At 39.5% G+C, this 13688-nt stretch overlaps 1 protein-coding gene across 1 annotated transcript in view; it reads left to right on the forward strand.

Moving 5' to 3' along the window:
- The window catches only part of DOCK8 (dedicator of cytokinesis 8), a 515743-nt gene that overhangs the window by 313827 nt on the left and 188228 nt on the right, over positions 1-13688 (forward strand). The window contains exons 35-38 of the mRNA XM_053699981.1: positions 4826-4922; positions 8767-8901; positions 11387-11539; positions 11958-12116. Of these exons, the coding sequence (XP_053555956.1) occupies positions 4826-4922; positions 8767-8901; positions 11387-11539; positions 11958-12116 (544 nt within the window). The remainder of the gene's footprint in view (positions 1-4825; positions 4923-8766; positions 8902-11386; positions 11540-11957; positions 12117-13688) is intronic.

Below are 13688 nucleotides of genomic sequence, written 5' to 3' on the forward strand. Positions count from 1 at the left end.
ACATAGTTCAGATCAAGTACTCAAAACTCTATAAACAGATTCATTACTAGTAAGCAACCCTCATTTTCTGCCTCCTAGGGTACTATGAGGTCACTCTTGGACCTCTCAAAAAAACAAAACATAAAAGCCACTGGAGGAAATTAAGGTTATCACGATCTCTCACAAGCCTCAAGGAAAGAAAAAAATAAAATATCACACTAAAATAACTGGGAGGCCTGTGGGGTACTCTTAACTGGTTATGTACTTTAGGGATGAAACAAAGATATAACTACAGTTACCTATGTTGATGGACATAGCTGGTGAAGAATAAATAGGCTCAGAGTTAGGGTATATTATAATTTCAACATTATGGTACAACATTATGCTATAACTATATACTTGACTCTTTAGTGGTCAGAAGGGCTATGAAACCAGAAGGGGAGTGTAATAAATAAATAATACAATAGCTAGTAATACTATTGGGGGCTTCAACACTCTGTCAGAGCTAGGTTTTCCTGTTTCCCCACAAAACAGGATATTAGGTCAGTAGATGTCCTAGAGATTTTCTTAAGGCTTATCTCTCCTTGAGATTTAACTTTCAATAGTATGTATAACCAGTGGGGTATGGTAGAAATATTACTAGGTAGTATGGGAGTTATATATGAGTTACCAAATTGTATGCTTCCAAGTTGTCACAATAATTTACCTCAAGGTTGATAATTCAACATTGGGGTCAGAAACAGAACGTCCTGCTGCCTCGGCCGCAGACAACAGAACATATTAAACATGTACACATGCAGGTCCTTAAAAGGAGCTCTAGAAAAAATATGACCTTATTAGAGTACTGCTGTGTACTCTAATAATATATATAGCTCACAGAGATTATCCCACACCTATTTTTTTGCGGAGTCCGGTCAATTAGTAAAGGTTGAGTATCAAACAGTGGTACACAAGGTGTCAAAAAGGAACATATGTAGGGTAAGGGTCCGTGATCAACAGACTGCTCACCACCATTTACTATGCGATATGTGGCATGACTATCGAGTCCCATCTCCCACACTGCAGCAACGGATCCTTCAGTAACTCCTAAGGATTTGAGATATATTTCCTCAAACTGCAAGCTTTCCGGCAGGAGCTGTGTCAGTTGAAGTAATTTGATCAGAGCGTTTTTTGAATTAGCCTCCCTCACGCTGTGGAAACTGTTTATCTACCCTCTGCAAGACTATCAGCAGTACTGGCACAGCAGGAAACAGGGTTGTTCTATGTTGGTTGAGCCGTGTGGAATGATCCTTTGGATTCTTCTGGGACTCTGTTCTCCCTCTCGGGGGCAGGTAGAGGTCCTTGTCTTTTGGCCGGGAGCTCTTCATGGGAGTCGAGAACCGCGGCGCTGACTCCTTGGAGGCTGTTTGTGCTCAACAGACTCTGGGGCTGAGTGGTCTCTAGCTTGGCTTTGCTGGTTGTGTAACTGATGAGCATTTACCTGGGCTTTGGGTTTTACCTGTGTCGTTTAATATATATATATATATATATATAGGGTGTCGGGTAATTTCAGGCTGCGATGCCTTTCGAAGGGGCTGCATTTTTTTTCCCACCCTTTGTTTGCATTCAGTGTCCTCTAGCTTGGGTATTATTTTCCCAAAAGTAATGAATGCAACTATGGACTCTTCCCGTTTAAGAAGAAAAACATAAATTATGCTTACCTCCTCATTTTCTTTTCTTCTGACGGGAAGAGTCCACAGCTCCCGCCCGCGTTTTGTCTATGTGGCAGCAGTAGTTTTTGGTTCTTCTGGCACCTTTTTCCACCCTGATATTTCTCCTACTGTTCCTTGTTCCCATGGCAGATTGACTGGGGGATGAGGGAAGTGCGGGAGGTATTTAAGCCTTTGGCTGGGGTGTCTTTGCCTCCTCCTGGTGGCCAGATTCTGTATTTCCTAAAAGTAATGAATGCAGCTGTGGACTCTTCCCGTCAGAAGAAAAGAAAATTATCAGGTAAGCATAATTTATGTTTTTTAGTTGCCGAACTAAATCAATTTAAACATGGAATATCATGGACTTTTAGATAAAATAATCCTGCTACTATTTTAATAATTGTCATATAGAAATGGACAGATGAGTGCCTGTGACTCATGGTCCCAGCATGCCTTGTTTTAATTGCACCTACTTTATATTTATTTCATATTCATGTTCCTAGGGACATTAAAATAAAGGAACCTAAAAGTGCAAAATAACTTTTATCTAATGTGTCTTGGAAACTAAGCTCCAAAGCAGCAATGCACTACTGGGAACTAGCTGAACACATCTGGTGAGCCAATGACAACAGACACATGTGTGTAGCCACCAATCGCCAGCTAACTCCCAGAAGTGCTTTACTGCTCCTGAGCCTACCTTTGTCTACTTTTCAACAAAGGATAGCAAGTGAACACAGTAAATTTGATATTAGAAATACATGGAAAAGTTTATTAAAGGGACAGTAAAATCAAAATGAAACTTAAATGGATTGGACAGATCATGACATTTTAATCAACTTTCCAATTTACTCAGGTTTGCTTAGTTCTCTTATTATCCATTGTTAAAGAGTAATCCTAGGTGAGCTCAAGAGCGTGCATATGTCTTTAGCCATCTCGCAGCAGTGCTTGTAACTATGTTTATAGCAATGTTATACAGTTACAAACACTGCTGCCATAGACCGCTAAAGACACATGCACGCTCCTAACATCCTATCAGCCTACCTTTGGTTTATAGCAATGTTATACATAGATACAGACACTGCTGCCATAGACTGCTAAATAAACAGGCACACTCCTAAGCTGCTTGGTTTATTGTTCAACAAAGGATGCCAAGAGAACAAAGCAAACTTAATAATAGAAGTCAATTGAAAAGTTGTTCAAAACTGTGTGGTGTGGTCTGAATCATAAAAGTTACATTTTTACTTTATGGTCTCTTTAAAATTGCAAAAATGAAAAAAAGGAACTTTTAATTTTGACTTGTATGTCCCTTTAAATGCAAACTAGCCAATGCAGCCAGACTAGCGCAAGATACACTACTCCTGAAAAGGTCAAAGGGAATAATATGGCCCAAGTTAGAAGCGAACATAGGGGGTTGGGAAGAAGCAGACTCAATTGTTTGGGACCCAGAGAGGGCTCAGAAAGACAGAAAGACATCTACACCCTACACCACAAACCTCACTGTAAAGATCTGGAAAACAGCGAAAACGAAATATAAACTACTACAGCAACATTCTATATCAATACCACTTAGATATCTAATATCAGAAGACCTTTGGACCCAAATCAAAAAATGGGAAAACAAAGGTTTATACAGAGTGGCGGACTACTTAACAGGACATAACATACTGACGTTTAACCAACTACAGACAAAGATTGACCCTCTGAAGCTACACTGGTACTTATACCTACAGATACACTCCGCTCTACAATCATATTTAAAACACCCTAGAGAACAGACCTCCACACCTATCGAAACCTTCTGTAAATCAGAAGAACGCAACAAACATACCATATCTCTACTATATGTATCTATGCAGACCACCCACAACACCACCAAGACCACGACTATGCTGGCCTGGGAACAGGAACTACTTATCTGCAAAGACAAAAAGACATGGGAATCACTGTTTCAAAACGCAGAAAGAGGGTTGATAAGTGTAGACCTTAAAGAAAATATCACCAAAACAATTCACAGATGGTACTTAACTCCTACACGAACGGCTCATATGCACCCCCAAGGCAGCAGATTATGTTACAGAGGCTGTGGAGACATAGGGACATACAGACACATGTGGTGGGACTGCAAAGATGTTAGGAGTATATGGAGCAGACTATCCGCATTTCTCAGTCAGATGCTAGAAGAAAATATTAGTCTAACGATCCAACAAGCTTTATTACATGAACATCTCAGTAAATTCCACAAACATATCAATACATTTATTAAGATCTTATGCACAATCACGAGGATATGCATAGCTAAATATTGGAAATCTGGAACTCCAACCTGGACTGAGATATATAATAGAATCCAACACACATACACCATGTACGAGACAGCCTCATATACATTAGATAACAGGGAAACCTTCCAAGCAGTGTGGTACTATTGGATAAGCAAAGGGTCCATAACCTCACAAGATAACCGGAGATCAGGGATCTAAAGGACCATCAAACTATAGTCGTGTCAAACACTTTGACGCACACATACTATGATCTGTGACATAAGATGACATCACCCATCCCTATCCCCCCCCCCCTTATAACCCCCTTTCTTTTTTTTTCTTTTATAGTTTCCCCTTTCTTCCTTATTTATTTCTTTTTTTGTTCTTGATCTATCTGTTCTCAGTTGTTATACCGTAAGGTTTCAAATTCATATACATGATTACTCTAAGATAATAATGATTCAGCCAAAAACATCCAGTTAGTGAAATACAGAGTTGAGAAACAATCTGTACCAAAGATTAGAATGTCATAACACAAGGAAGAAATGCTAGATAGAATATATACTCTAATAACCTATTGTTAAATGGCTGATAATGCTTGATGAATCAAAGACAGTTCTAAGATAGAATCAATTTGCAGTGAATAATGATGTAGGGATGAGATAATTGTGTAACTATGTAACAATGCGGTTTGGCTAGGATTTTTCACTCTTATATCATTGAATACTTGTAATGCAATATCCCCCAAAATCAATAGACAACGGAAGAATAGATATTGTATGTTATGTTAATTCATTTTATGCATTCTTGTTCTCTGAAAAATATAAAACAATAAAAAACTATTTAAACATAAATGCAAACTAGCCAGAACATGTAATATTTTTATGTTTTTGGCAGGACAAAAGCTGAGTTGGATCAGGAAGCAATCATGTGTGGAAACCTGGCTACTGAATCCAATTTGATCATTTTGGATGTATTGGAAATTATCATACAGGTAATATAGAACGAATGGTGTTAGCTGCTGATCAAGACAATTGTAATACAAAGCAAATACACAAGGGCATACAATTGTTAACCCCCTTAATTAGAAAGAAAAGTGCTGTGAGGAGGGAGGGGGGGTAAATGCTTTTACAACTATGGAACAAAATGCACAGCTTTTTTTGTATGAGACATTTTGCACTTAAATAATTTACGGCTAGATTACGAGTTTTGCGTTATGAGGAGTGCGGTGCTAACTTGCAAGTTATTGTCACCGCTCACTTCCCTACAGCGCTGGTATTACAGGTTTATAAAAACCCGGCGTTATCAGGCAAAAAGTGAGCGTAGAGCAAAATTGAGCTCCATACCGCAATCCAATACCAGCGCTGCTGAAAGCTGCGGTGAGCTGCTTTGACGGGCTCATGCACGATTTCCCCATAGACATCAATGGGGAGAGCCGGTTGAAAAAAAGTCTAACACCTGCAAAAAAGCAGCGTAAAGCTCAGTAACGCAGCCCCATTGATTCCTATGGGGAAACAAAATTTATGTTTACACCTAACACCCTAACATAAACCCGAGTCTAAACATCCCTAATCCTACACTTATTAACCCCTAATCTGCCACTCCCGACATCGCAGACACATACATTATACTTATTAACCCCTAATATGCCGCTCTGGACATCGCCACCACTGTAATAAACATATTAACCCCTAAACCGCCGCACTCCCGCATCACAAACACTAGTTAAATATTATAAACCCCTAATCTGCCACCCCTAACATCGCCGCCACCTACCTACATTTATTAACACCTAATCTGCCGCCACTATACAAAATTTATTAACCCCTTAACCTAAGTCTAACCCTAACACCCCCTAACTTAAATATAATTAAAATAAATCTAAATAAAACCTACTATCATTACCTAAATAATTCCTATTTAAAACTAAATACTTACCTATAAAATAAACCCTAAGCTAGCTACAATATAACTAATAGTTACATTGTAGCTAGCTTAGGGTTTATTTTTATTTTACAGGCAAGTTTGTATTTATTTTAACTAGGTAGATTAGTTAGTAAATAGTTATTAAATATTTACTAACTACCTAGCTAAAATAAATACAAATTTACCTGTAAAATAAAACCTAATCTGAGTTATACTAACATCTAACCTTACACTACAATTAAATAAATTACATTTATTAAATAAAATTACCTAAATTACAAAAAAAACAAACACTAAATTACACAAAATAAAAAAAGAAATTATCAGATATTTAAACTAATTACACCTAATCTAATAGCCCTATCAAAATAAAAAAGCCCCCCCAAAATAAAAAAAACCCTAGCCTAAACTAAACTACCAATAGCTCTTAAAAGGGCCTTTTGCAGGGCATTGCCCCAAAGAAATCAGCTCTTTTACCTGTAAAAAAAAAATACAAACAACCCCCCAACATAACCTGTCTTACACTAACACCTAACCTTACACTACAATTAAATAAATTACCTAAATTAAATACAATTACCTAAATTACAAAAAACCCCACTAAATTACACAAAATAAAAAAAAAAATTATCAGATATTTAAACTAATTACACCTAATCTAATAGCCCTATCAAAATAAAAAATCCCCCCAAAATAAAAAAACCCTAGCCTAAACTAAACTGCCAATAGCCCTTAAAAGGGCCTTTGCGGGGTCTTACCCCAAAGAAATCAGCTCTTTTACCTGTAAAAAAAAATACAAACAACCCCCCATTAGTAAAACCCACCACCCACACAACCAACGCCCCAAATAAAATCCTAACTAAAAAAACCTAAGCTCCCCATTGCCCTGAAAAGGGCATTTGGATGGGCATTGCCCTTAATAGGGCATTTAGCTCTTTTTCAAGTGCCCAAACCCTAATCTAAAAATAAAACCCACCCAATAAACGCTTAAAAAAACCTAACACTAACCCCCAAAGATCCACTTACAGTTTTGAAGACCGGACATCCATCCTCAACGAAGCCGGGAGAAGTCTTCATCCAAGCCGGCAGAAGTGGTCCTCCAGACGGGCAGAAGTCTTCATCCAGACGGCATCTTCTATCTTCATCCATCCGGCGCGGAGCGGGTCCATCTTCAAGACATCCGGCGCGGAGCATCCTCTTCAATCGAAGTCTTCTTCCAGAATGAAGATTCCTTTAAGTGATGTCATCCAAGATGGCGTCCCTTGAATTCCGATTGGCTGATAGAATTCTATCAGACAATTGGAATTAACGGTGAAAAAATCCTATTGGCTGATGCAATCAATAGTATTTTTTCACCTTTAATTCCGATTGGCTGATAGAATTCTATCAGCCAATCGGAATTCAAGGGACGCCATCTTGGATGACGTCACTTAAAGGAACCTTCATTCTGGAAGAAGACTTTGACTGAAGAGGATGCTCCGCGCCGAATGTCTTGAAGATGGTCCCGCTCCATGCCGTCTGGATGAAGGCTTCTGCCTGTCTAGAGGACCACTTCTGCCGGCATGGATGAAAACTTCTCCCGGCTTCGTTGAGGACTTCTTGCCGCTTGGATGAAGACTTCTCCCGGCTTTGTTGAGGATGGATGTCCGGTCTTCAAAACTGTAAGTGGATCTTCAGGGGGTTAGTGTTAGTTTTTTTTTTTAAGGGTTTATTGGGTGAGTTTTATTTTTAGATTAGAGTTTGGGGTTGTTTGTATTTTTTTTACAGGTAAAAGAGCTGATTTCTTTGGGGTAATACCCCGCAAAAGGCCCTTTTAAGGACTATTGGTAGTTTAGTTTAGGCTAGGGTTTTTTTTTTTTATTTTGGGGGGCTTTTTTATTTTGATAGGGCTATTAGATTAGGTGTAATTATTTTAAATATCTGATAATTTCTTTTTTTATTTTGTGTAATTTAGTGTTAGTTTTTTTTGTAATTTAGGTAATTGTATTTAATTTAGGTAATTGTATTTGATTTAGGTATTTTATTTAACTAGTCTACCTAGTTAAAACAAACTTACCTGTGAAATAAAAATAAACCCTAAGCTAGATACAATGTAACTATTAATTATATTGTAGCTAGCTTAGGGTTTATTTTACAGGTATTTAGGTTTAAATAGGAATTATTTATTTATTAATAGTAGGTTTTATTTATATTTATTTTAATTATATTAAAGTTAGAGGGTGTTAGGGTTAGATTTAGGGTTAGGTTTGGGGGTTAATATGTTTATTATAGTGGCGGCGATGTCGGGATCGGCAGATTAGGGATTAATAATTTTATTTTAGTGTTTGTGATGCTGGAGGGCCTCGGTTTAGGGGTTAATAGGTAGTTTATGGGTGTTAGTGTACTTTTTAACACTTTAGTTATGAGTTTTATGCTACAGCTTTGTAACGTAAAACTCATAACTACTGACTTTAGATTGCGTTACGAATCTTGAGGGATAGGCTGTACCGCTCACTTTTTGACCTCCCAGAAAAAGCTTGTAATATCAGCGCTATGGAAGTCCCATTGAAAAAAGACTTTACGCAAATTGCGTAAGTTAATTTGCGTTACGGCCAAAAAAGTGTGCGGTACAGCTTTTTTGACAAGACTCGTAATAGCAGCGGTAGTGAAAAAGCAGCATTATAACCCATAACGCTGCTTTTTCACTCATAACGCAAAACTCATAATCTAGCCGTTATTTAGCTTGGTGTTACTATACATATAAGCACAGCTTTATACAAATATCTGTAGAATTAAGCACAATTACTTCTGAACAATACATAATTTACCTTCAGTTTAACTCATCTTTTAGCTATATATACTTTACTATGTCATTTAGATGTAGGCTATATGACAATTCCATAGATATGATTGTTCATGTCTTCCTTCTGTAGGCGACCCTGACAGTGGACTGCAAGGACAACCTTCTGGGTGGAGTCCTGAAAGTACTTGTTCACTCCTTAAGTACCAATCAGAGCAGTACATACTTTTCTCATTGCTTTGCCACCATCCGGGCGCTCGTTGTCAAGGTAAATGAATATGATTCAGAACTATACTACAGTGCTGTTTATACTGTGACCCTGTGCAGAGCACATAATCTCCCCTCACTGCTGCTCATACTGTGACCTTGTGCAGATCAGATAATCTCCCCTCACTGCTGCTCATACTGTGACCCTGTGCAGAGCACATAATCTCCCCTCACTGCTGCTCATACTGTGACCTTGTGCAGATCAGATAATCTCCCCTCACTGCTGCTCATACTGTGACCCTGTGCAGAGCAGATAATCTCCCCTCACTGCTGCTCATACTGTGACCCTGTGCAGAGCACATAATCTCCCCTCACTGCTGATCATACTGTGACCTTGTGCAGAGCAGATAATCTCCCCTCACTGCTGCTCATACTGTGACCCTGTGCAGAGCAGATAATCTCCCCTCACTGCTGCTCATACTGTGACCCTGTGCAGATCAGATAATCTCCCCTCACTGCTGCTCATACTGTTACCCCGTGCAGAGCAGATAATCTCCCCTCACTGCTGCTCATACTGTGACCCTGTGCAGAGCAGATAATCTCCCCTCACTGCTGCTCATACTGTGACCCTGTACAGAGCAGATAATCTCCCCTCACTGCTGCTCATACTGTGACCTTGTGCAGGGCAGATAATCTCCCCTCACTGCTGCTCATACTGTGACCCTGTGCAGAGCAGATAATCTCCCCTCACTGCTGCTCATATTGTGACCCTGTGCAGAGCAGATAATCTCGCCTCACTGCTGCTCATACTGTGACCCTGTGCAGAGCAGATAATCTCCCCTCACTGCTGCTCATACTGTGACCCTGTGTAGAGCAGATAATCTCCCCTCACTGCTGCTCATACTGTGACCTTGTGCAGGGCAGATAATCTCCCCTCACTGCTGCTCATACTGTGACCCTGTGCAGAGCAGATAATCTCCCCTCACTGCTGCTCATACTGTGACCCTGTGCAGAGCAGATAATCTCCCCTCACTGCTGCTCATACTATGATCTTGTGCAGGGCAGATAATCTCCCCTCACTGCTGCTCATACTGTGACCCTGTGCAGAGCAGATAATCTCCCCTCACTGCTGCTCATACTGTGACCCTGTGCAGAGCAGATAATCTCCCCTCACTGCTGCTCATACTGTGACCCTGTGCAGAGCAGATAATCTCCCCTCACTGCAGCTCATACTGTGACCTTGTGCAGAGCAGATAATCTCCCCTCACTGCTGCTCATACTGTGACCTTGTGCAGGGCAGATAATCTCCCCTCACTGCTGCTCATACTGTGACCCTGTACAGAGCAGATAATCTCCCCTCACTGCTGCTCATACTGTGACCCTGTGCAGAGCAGATAATCTCCCCTCACTGCTGCTCTTACTGTGACCCTGTGCAGAGCAGATAATCTCCCCTCACTGCTGCTCATACTGTGACCCTGTACAGAGCAGATAATCTCCCCTCACTGCTGCTCATACTGTGACCTTGTGCAGGGCAGATAATCTCCCCTCACTGCTGCTCATACTGTGACCCTGTGCAGAGCAGATAATCTCCCCTCACTGCTGCTCATATTGTGACCCTGTGCAGAGCAGATAATCTCGCCTCACTGCTGCTCATACTGTGACCCTGTGCAGAGCAGATAATCTCCAATCACTGCAGCTCATACTGTGACCCTGTGTAGAGCAGATAATCTCCCCTCACTGCTGCTCATACTGTGACCTTGTGCAGGGCAGATAATCTCCCCTCACTGCTGCTCATACTGTGACCCTGTGCAGAGCAGATAATCTCCCCTCACTGCTGCTCATACTGTGACCCTGTGCAGAGCAGATAATCTCCCCTCACTGCTGCTCATACTGTGACCTTGTGCAGGGCAGATAATCTCCCCTCACTGCTGCTCATACTGTGACCTTGTGCAGAGCAGATAATCTCCCCTCACTGCTGCTCATACTGTGACCCTGTGCAGAGCAGATAATCTCCCCTCACTGCTGCTCATACTGTGACCCTGTATAGAGCAGATAATCTCCCCTCACTGCTGCTCATACTGTTACCTTGTGCAGAGCAGATAATCTCCCCTCACTGCAGCTCATACTGTGACAGAATCATCTGAGGCTGCCTAAATCCACAGAAGAACTGTGGTTAGTTCCCCAAGATGTTTGGAACAACGTACCTGCTGAGTTCCTTAAACTGTTTGCAAGTTTACCTAGAAGAAGTGATGCTGTTTTGAAGGCAAATGGTGGTTTGATTTAAAATGTTCTTCTGTTTACTCACTTTTTAAATAGATAAATATAAGCTATTAATATTCCTATTTTTAAAATAATTTCTACTATACAGCTTTTTTTTACATCTGCCTAAAACTTTTGCAGAGGATATCTATATCTATATACTGTATATCCATAGCAATCTAAGTTTGAATACTCTGAATGAATGCATATTATCAAGGAAAAGGGCGTTCCTTGTGTTATTTCACGCGTGTGGTCCTGTATATATAACACTTGTCTCTCTACCCTAGTTTGGAGAGTTGCTATTTGAAGAAGAAGTGGAGCAGTGCTCTGATCTGTGCCAAAAGGTCTTGCATCACTGCAGCAGTACCATGGCAAGTACCAGGAGCCAGGCCTGTGCCACCTTGTACCTGATCATGAGATACAGTTTCAGCAGCACTAGTGTAAGATGACATTTGAACTATACTTTAATACAAACCATTCTAGTGAATTCATTGTTTTGTTTCTTTATTATCTCAGACTTTACTTGCCTGGGGCTTGAAAATTAAGTTTTATTGATGGCAAAAAAACTGTTACTTATGAATTTTGAGTTGTTTATAATTCTGTAAAGAAAATTGAAGAAATGTCCATAAATAAGGAAGCTTGCTCACCAATTTCCCTTTACATCAGTAAAGCTTTTTTTTAGACCCCTGAGTGCCTACAATATTGATTGTTTGCTATCAAATGCCTCTCTATATAGGGTAGGGGAAAACATAAAAAATATTATTTACATGGTTTGCATCAATGTAAAGAAAGGGGATTATCTTTTTTTTTTTATTAATAAAAAATGATGGGCAACTTTGTGTTTGATGTGTTTTTTAGAACTTTGCTAGGGTGAAAATGCAGGTAACTATGTCACTAGCATCGCTGGTTGGTAAATCTCAGGACTTTAATGAAGAATATTTGCGAAGGTCGTTACGGACTATTCTGGCGTATGCAGAGGAAGATGATGATATGCAACAAACATTTCTACCTGCACAGGTAACATCATACCAGTTATTAAATACCTTGCAAATAGAAACTAAATATTAGTTGTTAACCATACATATTACATTTGTAGCTTGTGCATATAGTTTGACAGATCTTTAAAAAACATATTAACTTGTCATATGTTATTTTACACCTGTTTTATTTGAGTGATTTGCTAAGAAACCTCTGTTTGCTTCACATTTCTCTGTTTTGAACACAGATTACCCTTAATACTGTATGTAATTTATTTTTTGCAAAGAAATCTACAATTTAAAATTGTAGCAAGAATGCTAAGCAATTATGCATGTGTTAGTGAAAGTACGGGAAAAGTGGGCAAAATAAACAATGAAAATATATTGCTAAGTTGTTTTATTATGCCTGATTAGGCATTTTATATTAGTCTCAACGTGTTTATTCTCCCTTTAGAGTTGAGTAGAAGCAACATTAAAGTATTTTTTTCTTGTTTTTGTCAAAACTGTGTTGTTTTAAAATGTGTGTTTATTCTTGTGGGCCATTTTGCTGCTCACAATTAAAGCTGTGGTTGTTTGTCCTTACCAGCTAGTTAACAGTCTCTTCCTACAAATAACTTGGGCACAAACATTCACTTCCTGATGCTGGGTGATAAACTTAGATGCTAACTGATAGCTAGAACAGAGATAGAAAATGGCGCCTCCTAGTGCAGAAAAACCAAGGTAATGTAACCCCGGACAATATGGAGCCCACCGATGTCCAGGTTACTCACATGTGGTAAAGCACTTATCAAGTTCCCAACAGACAGACTGGACTATTAGTAGTGGCCCAGCTCACTATATAAAACTGTAGAGAAGATGTGTGCTCGCAAAAAACTAACAAGAACTCCAAAGAAGACTCCAGAAAAAAGCTGCTTAATATGTATTAAAATATAATGAACAATAAAAAATACTAAAACAAGCATCAAAACTGCAACGTGTTTCTCAGCGACCTCTGCGCCGTTTCTTTGGGCATATGATGCTCAAACAGCCTCCGGAGTCTTATTTAAATGTATGATCACCAATCAGATACAAATGTGTCCAGCAAACACAGGTGTACAATTAAGACCTCAATCAGTTTAGTACATATTGACATCTGAAGCCAAACAATGTTACAATGGCAAACATATTGATATATACATACAAATTAACAATACAGCAGAAAACAGTTACATTTGCAATCTACTTCAATATCATAAAGTATGTGCAGTTCCCCAGAAAATTGTGAAAATAGCCAACTCATAGGTACATGTACCTCATCAGTACGTATTTAACACTACCATTTCCGGTGCACTTTGGTATAATACAGCGGAGGCTCCTCCATTTGAGCACACTCGCACGTGCCCCCCCCCCAGCAGCCCAGAAGAAAGAAAAAAAAACAGAAGAAAAAAATATAATTTTTCCAATAGCCCCCTACTGTAAAGATTATATTTTTTTTTTGTCCCCCAAAAAATCCAAACAGTTTTTTTTTTTTAATAATTTATACACTAACCGCACGTGCGGTAGCTAGAGATATGGCAGTGTGCTATGCGCATCCTAAATTTGCAGCCTGCGCAGCTCCCAGCCTCCCCATCCC

Source organism: Bombina bombina, chromosome 2 (assembly GCF_027579735.1).
Source record: "Bombina bombina isolate aBomBom1 chromosome 2, aBomBom1.pri, whole genome shotgun sequence".
Lineage (NCBI taxonomy): Eukaryota > Metazoa > Chordata > Amphibia > Anura > Bombinatoridae > Bombina > Bombina bombina.